At 39.2% G+C, this 10,779-nt stretch overlaps 2 protein-coding genes across 2 annotated transcripts; one reads left to right on the plus strand and one right to left on the minus strand.

Annotated features, from left to right (window-relative positions):
- Positions 1-703: 703 nt before the first annotated feature.
- On the plus strand, positions 704-2,172 carry LOC103710033. Its single transcript, XM_008795611.4, has 3 exons — positions 704-1,131; positions 1,232-1,407; positions 1,714-2,172. The coding sequence occupies exons 1-3, from the start codon at positions 873-875 to the stop codon at positions 1,816-1,818; spliced, it is 540 nt and encodes a 179-aa protein (XP_008793833.1). The 5' UTR covers positions 704-872; the 3' UTR covers positions 1,819-2,172.
- Positions 2,173-2,340: 168 nt separating this feature from the next.
- Positions 2,341-9,666, minus strand: LOC103710032 (protein PLASTID REDOX INSENSITIVE 2, chloroplastic-like). The gene is made up of 3 exons (XM_008795610.4): positions 9,369-9,666; positions 9,149-9,247; positions 2,341-2,679 (listed from the first exon to the last, which is right to left on the minus strand). The coding sequence occupies exons 1-3, from the start codon at positions 9,633-9,635 to the stop codon at positions 2,485-2,487; spliced, it is 561 nt and encodes a 186-aa protein (XP_008793832.2). The 5' UTR covers positions 9,636-9,666; the 3' UTR covers positions 2,341-2,484.
- Between the last annotated feature and the right edge of the window lie 1,113 nt (positions 9,667-10,779).

Consider the following 10,779-nt stretch of genomic DNA (forward strand, 5'->3'; position numbering starts at 1 on the left):
TTTTTCAAATAGACCTTTGACAACTCGGAACACCTAAGATTTTCTTTCTGCTCAGGCAGCTCTTTAGATGGTATTTTTTACCTAGAAGCCTCCACCTCCGAGCTTTCTCAATATCAACTTCGACGAATCGATGCTGGATGGAGGTATACGGGGCAGTGCAGACTTTGTTATACGGAGCCTGCACTCCAGAGTGGTGGTAGCAGACGGCTGCCAGTTGTTTGACACGTTGGTTCCGGGGACGGAGTTGCGAACTGCCTGAATAGATCTTCGACATGCGCAACAGGTGCTACAGACCAGTTCGATCATCCTGAAGGACGATTCGGCCACGGTCATTGAGTGGATTCGGAAGGGACCGAGTGGAGAGAGCATGGACCACCCTCTGATCCAGAACATAGGGATGATGATGAAAGATGGGACGACCTTCAAGGCCAAGCATGTATTCAAAAAAAATCAACGGGGCGGCTGACTGGGTGGTTGCTTACGCGGCCCACCACTTAGGATACACCCGGTGGTTAGGAAAGAGGGAGCTGCTACAAGCACTCCATGAGCTTGTGTTTTTTAATTTTATTGGATGTATTCGTACATGCATTATCTCAGGAACCGTCAAAGCAAAAAAAAAAAAAAAAAAATACCGTTACCACCACTCCATCCAGTGACGTGATACCACGTGGCAGTTCGCCCGAGGCTCCCTTATAATTAACACTGTGCACGCCTGCACCACAGCCCACTCTAAAGAACCACCCTCAAATGCGCAGTTAAGTGGTTGAAGGCTGCTTTCCTTCCTCCTGCCCTCCCACCCCCTTCTTCCATTCTTCCGCATCAACGCTACCACCACCACCATCACTTAGAGAGAGAGAGAGAGGGGGGGGGGGATGGGGAATTGTCAGGCGACGGAGGCGGCGACGGTGGTGATCCAGCATCCGGGAGGGAGGGTGGAGAGGCTCTATTGGCCGACGAGCGCGGAGCAAGTCATGCGAAGCAACCCGGGTCACTACGTGGCCCTCGTCACGCTCTGCGTCTCCAAGGAGCAGCGCGAGGGCGAAGACAGCGTGCGCCTAACTCGCGTGAGGCTCCTCAAGCCCAAGGACACGCTCCTGTTCGGCCAAGTCTATCGACTCATCACTTCACAAGGTTCTAGCACATCCTATCCTCCAACTCCCTTCTAAGTCCATAGCTTTTGATAGGTCAAGAGATTGAAGTATAGTGTGGCTTTATGATTGTTCGTAATCAGAGGTCACCAAGGCTATTCGGGCAAGGAAGTACGAGAAGATGAAGAAGACCCAGTCCGAGTTGATCAAGAAACAGCAGCAGGAGCAGCAGAGGCTGGAGCAGCTGCAGAGTAGAACAGACGGTCATGAGGAAGTTCTTGATGGGGAAAGACAGCCTGATTCAGAGAGTATAAATCAGGTAAATCCTATTCTGCTACATGCTGTAAAGGCAAAGCGACCCTCAAAGGTTCAGGCGGAAACAAATGCTATATTCCCACTGTCAACCCATTATAAGGATCTGTTTCGATCTAATTTAGCCCCTTCGAACTAGAATCAAAAAGCCTGTGAGAAATGAAGGTTGGGGTCAAAGAAGAGAGATTTGGTCAAACAAGATAGGCCTTTTTGTGCGAGTGAACGAAATGCATCGGTAGAACCATAAAAAAATTCTAGAATTAATGGTGCTGAGGTCTGTTCTGAAAACTCTGCATCGCTCTGAATGTTTCAGGTGGCAAAGCTGGAGAGAGAGCGACAGAAGAGCAGCACACAGTCGGCCGGGAGGGCCAGACAGTGGCGTCCTTCACTGCAGAGCATATCTGAAGTTGGAAGCTGATAAAAAGCTTAAGCTTCTCATGCTGTTGTTATAATGAAAAGACCAGAATGGATGGACTTTCCAATAGGTTGTCAGTCATGAGATGGTTAGTTCCCATGGTTGGTGTGGTAAAAGATTCTCCGCATGCCTCAAAATGAAGAAATTCGCATTGGAAGTAATACTGCAGGAAAAAATAACAACAAAAGGAAAGTCCCTGTAAAGACTTGCATAACGTTTCGTGATGTAATCACCAGAGTATCGGAAATGAAGTTAGGTTTCCCCTCGTACTATTCTGGAAATCATGATACAGAACAATATTATGATACTGTACATACTCTTTTCATCCCTATTAAAAAGCAAACCCCAATTAGTTTACGTGTGCTGTGAAATGTTGCAATTGGGCAATTAAAAGGGGTCAAATTTGTGGTCGCAGCAAATAGGAAAAGAAAAAACAGAGTTTTGGCAATTACAGAATAGGTCCTTTTTTTTGTCTTTTTTATTTCTTTTTATGCGTGTGAGTGAGTGAAAGAGAGAACAGTTCAGATTTTCAAAACATGTAATTGCCTTCTCCTGAGAGATTTACTATCTGAGGTGAATCGATCTTGCAAATTGTTTACAACAATTTGGTAAATTCCACAAGGGAACAGTAAGTTTTTAAGGAAATCATTTAGAATGTACCTCAAATTCTCATTTGGAATGTTGGGAGGTCCAGATTTCCCAGTCCTGGTCAACATAGTTTTGTGCCCACAGCAGAGCTGCCCTTGCTGCCACTGGAGCCCCTGGAAGTTTCTTCTCCTTGAGTGCAAGCAACATATCCGTGAAAGGCTCCACCAGGAGCGTCCCCGGACCTCCATATTCCTTGTGCAAGAAGTCACTGAATATCTAGAAATCGTGAGCAAAATCCAGTTTGTTAGATTCTGATGGTTTTGTATCAAGCAAAACAAAGACGTTATGAGCCATCACCAAATTAGACAATATGAATGAATCATTAAAATTCTATTCTAGAGAACTTCAACTCTCTTTCAGAGTGACTTCCTTATTCTTAAATAATCTCGCGAGAATCCAGTTTAGAATAATTTCGTGAGGATTTATGATATTCTTTTAAGAATAATGCACGTCACAAACCACCATATAATGATAAATACAACAGATGCTTTGATTCTAGATGCCCAATGAAGCATTTCATAAAGGTCATATCACTTGTCACAGTGCACCTAAAGCCAACAATACGGTTCTCAAAAATTGCAAATTGCCATGGAGGTGAGAATCTCATGCAATATACATAAGGCATTTATTATTATATCAGTGATCGAACAAGGTTTTGACTGGGCAACCATGATAATGCTTGAGCTTTGCTTATCTCAATGCTTATGCAGTGAATTTTTTCTGGTGGCTTATTAAGTGCACTGACAACATATGCTTGGAAGAAACCATCAAATTCTTCAGATATCAACTAAAATTTCTAGATGCATTTTTATCAAATAATGAACATGAGATTCCTAATACGTTATTGGATTAAAAAGAAGTCCATCTCAACAAGTCGAACAATTTGGAGAGCTGCGTGTGGTGTATTGCGTACTCTTGTCTGTGGTCTACCAAAAAATGTTGTACTTTTCTCATGACTTGCACCCTTCCCTTACCATGTGGCAGTTGAGATAAGCATGTTCTCGACAATATCACATAACAATTGGGCATGGCAAGGGTTCGCATAATTCAAGTCACAATTTCAAATTGCCAAACATTGCATGTTACCCAACCAGATCCTTACTACTTTGGTATCAAGTACCATCGGCCTCAGAAGTGCACTAACTGAACAATTTATGACAAAACAATCAAAACACCTGCAATGAATATCAACAAACTGGCACTCAGAATAGTCAGAAATTAATCATCTCCACAAACTGCAACTAGGCGACTAAGTCATGCTGCTTTTTTTTGTTATTTGAGAGAGAGAGAGAGAGAGAGAGAGAAGAACCGCCTGTACTATAATCACCCAAGTCCAAAATCGTGGGGATGCACCACCCAAGACTTGAACCTGAAACTTTGGTTTTTAAGCAAAGGGGTGTAACTATAAGGCCCAGTTCACATGTTGCATAACGTATAAACCATTTTTGCTGGTGCTCTCTGAACTGAATGGAATATGGCTTTAGTTTGCATTATTTTATTCTGACATGTAACTGCTTTTTTGATAGTACCAACATTCTGCAAAATGTTGCATTGAGGATTTATGGGTCATTATGGACATACGAATTCTACCTTATTTCTATCCAAGATTACACAAAATATGTCCAACGTATGAAATAAATACCATTAGAAATGGCTTTATAATCAGATGGTCATTCTGTGGTACCACACCCACATAGCTTGGCCCTCAGTCATGTGCATATGGAGTAAAATCCAGTGTATACTTGCTTTAGTGGTCTGGACCATGGATCACAGCCCGGATTCTGGTAGACATAAAGGATAACCAAAGAAAGCAATGGGAACAAGAAGCCCATAAGAACAAATGGGAATAGTACAAGGGGTAAAAGAAAAAGGTCCACATATCATCTGATGAACAATATAATCAAAATGTTTTCAAAAATTAAAATGTATTGACATATATCTCATATCTGGAAATCTAAGAGTCTCACGGACAAATTGGTTTTTGTTTCTCTTAGAAAGTTAATCAACACCAGCGCCAATATTCAAGTGAATTTTCTGAATGTTTTTCAATCAACACCAGCGCCAATATTCAAGTGAATTTTCTGAGTGTTTTTCAAATATGTAAACATATAAATAATGTGAATGATCTAATAGTACTTTCAGAAAAAAAGGTTTCATATGCTACATTCAGCATATAACATGATTCTTTTCAACAGGAATTAATCTCCAATTAGAAAATAATGACTATTTGTGACTTTATTATTTTTTCATAGAACTAGCACTTTCCTAGTATTTCCAAGCATCTATATGTTTCACAGGTCTACTTCCAAAGTCCGTACTGTCAGGATTTCACACAGTGACTAGTGCTTTAATATTCGAGGAACAAAACATTTTACTTTGTTGAATATACGTCTTTGGAGATGTGCCTTCCATATTTTTGAACATTTATCTTCATTTCCAAAACTGTCTTTGTGTTTCTTATAGCTCGCAGGCGTTTTTGGCTGCTGCTCACACTCATCAAAACCTTTCAAGATGTCATATTTGGTGGTCTGCGATTAATCTAAAACAATGTAAAAAGAAGCTGAAGCCAGGATAATAAAAGTATTCCGGATGCAAGAGTGGAATTTTTTGCACATAATTCAATACTTATAAAGGTGAAGTGATACGGGCTTTGCTAATAAGAAGAAACATTTAAGTACACATAGGAATTAAGAGCCCTCAAGTTTACGAAGTCTCTTACTTTTGATAGAAAGGTGCATATTGATTCATTTCACAGGATGTTGAAAGGAATCATAAAAAAATCTTAGGAAGTAAGAAACCAGTTGCCCATGCTCCTACTCTACAGAATCTTTTAATATCTGTAAATTGAGCATGTACGGAGAAGAAGCAAATTAACCAGCATATTGTTTGGCATCTACTAACCAAAATGAGTAGAGGGTGGGCCCTGGCACAACAATAAGGCATCTTCAAAATGTCACCAAATAATTTGATCAATCAAACTAATCTTGTTACACCTACAATTTCCAATGCTTCTATCAAATGCCATCAAGCCCTAATGCCTTGACCATTTGCATTCTTCTGAAGGCTTCACATACCTTACATACTAAACTCTGAATTGAAACCTACACTCCTTGTTGCAATATACCAGTATCAAGACCACCCTTCGAATTTTACCTCCTTGCCGATCTCCGCATTATCTTACCTCTTTTAGCTTTCTTAACAAACATCAAATTTTCCTTGTTCTTACTCTTAGTTTTAATTGGCGATGGGCACAAGAGTGAATTGTATGCACAAGAGTGAACTGTATGTAAGAGCAGGAAATAAAGTCCTCAAAATATTTAGAGGATAATAGTATAGGTAGGTTCTGCTTTACATATTATGAAGCTCTACGATGTAATAAATATTACTAGTAGGTTATTATACCACACGATGTGAGGATTCAGAAAATGCTTAATAAATCAATTATATGTTTGTTTAACTCGGAGTTGTCGTGTTCTTTATATGACTATGCCCATAGCCTCTTCTCCTCAAAATTAAACTAACTACCAATGTCTTTTTTTGAGCTTGTTTAACCAAGATTTGGTGCATTCTTTATATATTTTATATGACTATGCCCATAGACTCTTCCCTTGAATCAGACTAGCTGTCAATGTCTATCTCTTAGTTCTTTAATCCAGAGCCTAATTTATTATATAAATCGTCACATGCTGCCAGAACAGCCAAAGCTAACCTACTAGACAACGAAAAAGAGATTATTTGGAACATGTGATCTAGCCTTCCATCTTTGCAATGAAAAATATAATCCAAATAACAAATTAAGAAACTAAATACAAATAATGCAACCTAGGAAAGAAGTTTTGATGAAAATCTTTCTGCAGAACTTGTGCACAAGCCAGTCTTCCACATATCCAACATGATGAGCTGTTATACCAGGATGAAGATTCAATTATTAAGATCCTAAGGAGGTGCCAAAGATCAAAGGTGATGCTGACATCAAAGAATCAGGCATCATGGCTCCAGTCAAAACATACAATGCTTTGTCAAACAAGACAGAGTTGGCAGCAATGCTCATAACCTAATGTGGAAGATGAGGGTTTAGAATGGGTTAGTAAGTTTGAAGAATAGAAAGTCTATAAAGACAGCAATAGACACTTAGATCCCAGGGTTGAATCCCATCTAAAGGGATTATAGGACAATGAGATCATGGCAGATTGTAGCTTGTTGGTGAAAGATAAAGAATAGAAATTTTGGGTTCATATTGATACATGAGGAAAAGAGAAATGGTGCGGTTATCATATTCTAATGGAGGTAGGAAACAGCAAGAGCTATTTATCATCAAAAAAACCAATTAGTAAGTAAATCATTAAGATATTATTCTTCTGGTAGCAAAGATTTTGATGGAAGTCAGTTTGAACAGGAATTGTTAGTGAGCGAGATTAGGTATCTATACCGTAGCTGTCCAGATTTATTTGAAGTTTCGGAGAAGGAAGTGGAAAAGATAGTGAAATCAATACTTTCGCGTGAGTATAGATTTTCACCTCTGAAAGTTGTTAGAAAGTTCACATCAGTACTTCGCAGGAAGGGTAAAAACCTCTTCTAGCCCTTTAAATAGGGCGGCTACAAATAGCTAGTTTGAAATCGAAATCTGCTTCTAAACCTGCGACTTTCTCTGACTTTCATTCTTTCGACTGATTGCCCTCCGCCCGGAAAGAAGAATTTTTTTGAGAAATATCCGACTCAGCATCTCTGAACTCAAAATAACCCAATAAAAAAGAGATTGATGACTATCAGAAAATGAGAAGGGGGCAAGGACTATGATTTTGAACACATGGAATGGGCTGATTTTGCATAGATCTATGCATTAGTTCTTCAGTTAGCAATCTTTTGTGCAGGAGTTCTCCACTTAAGATTCTCTCACTAGATAGAATTCCCTGATGTAGAAGTCCTAGTCAATTTCTGCTGTCTTTCAGTTTCCTACTCTCCATAGGAGTTTAAGCAATGATAGGATTCCTGATCAGGAAGCTTGGGGCTCCTCTGACTATGGGAAGGTTCCTTTAAGGACTTCTCATGTCTTTTAAAGTTTCTACTTCTATTAAGAATATAATGGTATCAGGAATGCTATTTTTAGGAGGCTTAGGACTTATCTGATTATGGGAAGGCCATTGATCTAGAAAAGGTGTTAGGAGAGTGTCTCAGAGTCAATTTGGTGTCTTTCTAAATGAGGTAGTATGCAAATCTAAATTTTGATTGTTTTGTAAGTTATTAGAGTTTCTTTTCTTCTTTCTTTTTTGAAGAATCTCCAAGTTAGTAGCATTAGAAAAACCCGAGGTACCATTTCTTTATCATAGTCTCAGGTTAGAAATTGAAACTCAGAAGGTGGCTACATTGTATGTAAATCTGAGGCAAGATTATTTTCTCAACACTCAACATCGTATATATATGCATATATGTGTGTGTGTGTATCTCTAAATTAATCAGCTGCTTAGATTCACAGATCAATTAAACATGGACTACGGCTAGAATCAACTACTCTGTGGTCCAGAAGCTTAAGGTATACTACTGGAACTAAACTTCAACATGCTGGACCTCTTTTTAGAAGGAAAACCACAGATATTTTTTGATCACCTGCTCATTATTGTGGATCAGATCATCAAAATCGTGGCTGCAATATATCATAACAATTACTAGATCGTCCCTGGGCAAACAAATCCATTAGTCATAATTGTTTAATATGCATTTAATTAGCATCTCTTTGAAATATTGGACCTTGCATATCTTGCACTTACACTGATGAGTAATGATTATTTATTAAATGAAGAGTCCTATTTTGCAATTATAGAGGAAACTAATGGAGGAACATGAAGCCTAGCGACTTTCCTAACCTCACAAAAAATTAATTTAAAGTTGATCATTTAGCTATAAAATTTGATAGGGATTTCAGAAACCAACTTTTTTGTTTCCTAACAAATGATGATTCTTTCGGAAGATGCCACAAAATCCGTAACTCCTGGGTATTTCAGAATTTGAATTCCTTTACCTTACACTCAGCAGTGAAGATTAAGTTTTCTAACGGATATTTATTGAAACCAATTAGCAATGGAAGAAATTTTACAAGAGTTGATGGCTGATGCTAGAAGGCATATATTGCATATATCTGTGCACATTTTAGTAATTTGAAGGAATTTACCAAGGTGCATTATAATGAGTAATGAACAAGGACTAACAAAAGAAGAGGACTGGCAAAGGCTTAGTGGCTACTGATAGTGCATGCTAGTTGATGCATAACAACATGATCCCCCAATGGAAACTTGTCTCATTTTACTGAGTTAGAGTACAAGTTTTTGCCGTTGAGTCAGAATCCCTGACAAGATTATTTTAACAACCAATTTCAACATGTGCAAAGCGACTAAGTGATGCTCACTCCACTCAATTATGCTTGAAAAATTGCAGCACAAGTTTAACTCTTATCATAAGTTACGTGTCAGAAAAATCTAAAAATCAATATTCTACCTTGTTGAAGGAAAAACAAAAAGAAGATGAACAGATAGAAAACAATGAGTTCCTCGTAGCCAATTGATACCATTAAAGAACAGATGAAAAAGACTAGATTTTGTAACCGAGTTTCCATCGTTCGAAAACAAGCTGAGTGGTTTACTAAAGAAGCGAGACAAAGAGTAATAAATCTGGCAGGAATATCATCACTGACCTCAGCGCAGACCTTCACGACCGCATCGATGTCATCGCCGAAAGTCTCCTTGTTCTTCAAAAGCTTCTTCCGAAGCTCGCCTTGGAACTTCTGCGTCTCCTGGAAAGTCCAAGAAAACGAAACAAATACCAAAACCGGAAATTGGACGGGTATCAAACGAAAAAGGAAGAAAACGAGAACGAGATCAAATGGGGAGGAACCGGAATGTAGAAGAACTTACGGCAACGGCGAATTCGGGGATCGGATCGGGATACACATACTTTGGCTGCCGCCATGCCGCTCTCGGGGGATTGATGGAGATCTCGAGGGAGATGGATTTCGAAGGAGACAAAGGCGTGAAAGGAGCGGAGGAATGGATTAAACGCGAGCGAACGAGAGGAGTAATAGAGGGAAGTAGCGGAGGGTTTCGTCTCCTCGAGGGTTTTGGCGAGGAGGCGAGAGAAGACGGGAGGGGGGCGGAGATGGAGCGGGAAGAGAGGAGGCTCATCGGTATGGTATCCACATTGGTTCACAAATGCCGTACTTTCTTTCTTATTTCAAGCTAATCGGTACCATACTAATCCAGTATTGATGTCATATAATATATCTATTTTTTAATGCATCAAATATTGTATATCATTCGAATACCGAATCAATACAATAAGATATATCTCGTATCATTCAATTTGGATCGATATGGTATACCATAATTTTAGACTTATCATTTGCTGGGTGCAGCCTCGAGCCTTGGACAGGTTAGGTCGGGTCGAGCATCGGCTTGCAAGAAAAATATCGGTTTAAGCTCTATTTGGATTTTTTTTTTTTTTTTTTGACAACTTTGATCTAAAAAAACCTGAAAAGAAAAAGGAATACAGGAAATCACGATTTAAAGAGGAAAGCAGAATTATTGTTTTGTAGGATTGTATCATCAAAATTCTTCCTTCTAATTGCTAATTTTCTCTTATGTTTTGGCTGTTTGAAGAATTTATCCATGAACAAATATATTGGGGGCGCCCAAACAGGCTACTGGTAGAAATTTTCAACAGTGCTGTCCCTTTTTCATGGTTGTTTCTTGGGGTTGTACATCAATTGTGGTATTAAGTTAAAAAAAAGAAAATAGATTATGTTAGATGCAGTTAAGAGCCAATCCAGATCATTTTGGATTGAACTCCATATTTTTGTATTGATGCACAATTTGGCTTCTTCCAGATATGGTAAGGTTGGCTAAAGAGACTTGCTTATTAAAAATTTGTCCACCGAAAGCATACACTGGGTGTCATATAATAACTTCGTTATACATGGCTCATGCTGCCCATGTACTCCAACTTGTTGGGCCAAGCCTGATTAATTTCGATGGGGTTGCCCAAGCCCTTTGAGAAAACCCAACCCAATTTAAAACTGGATTATATCTGAGAAGTTGGAAGAGTCTGGCCCAAGTCCAGCCCATAGGTCGAGAGATTGTTTTCTTGCATTGGTTATTTGACAGGCATCAGAAACCGGATACTTTGGGCTCAAGAGCCTTGCGACCAGCATTTTGGAGGCAGTTTAGGCATATATTAGTTATATTTGGGGTCGCCCATGAACATAGGAGAAGATGTATTCGAAGGGTCATTGCCTATTGTTGTAGAAATAAAGGGTCTTAGATTTAATCC

This window comes from Phoenix dactylifera, chromosome 7 (assembly GCF_009389715.1).
Source record: "Phoenix dactylifera cultivar Barhee BC4 chromosome 7, palm_55x_up_171113_PBpolish2nd_filt_p, whole genome shotgun sequence".
In the NCBI taxonomy this organism is placed as follows: domain Eukaryota; kingdom Viridiplantae; phylum Streptophyta; class Magnoliopsida; order Arecales; family Arecaceae; genus Phoenix; species Phoenix dactylifera.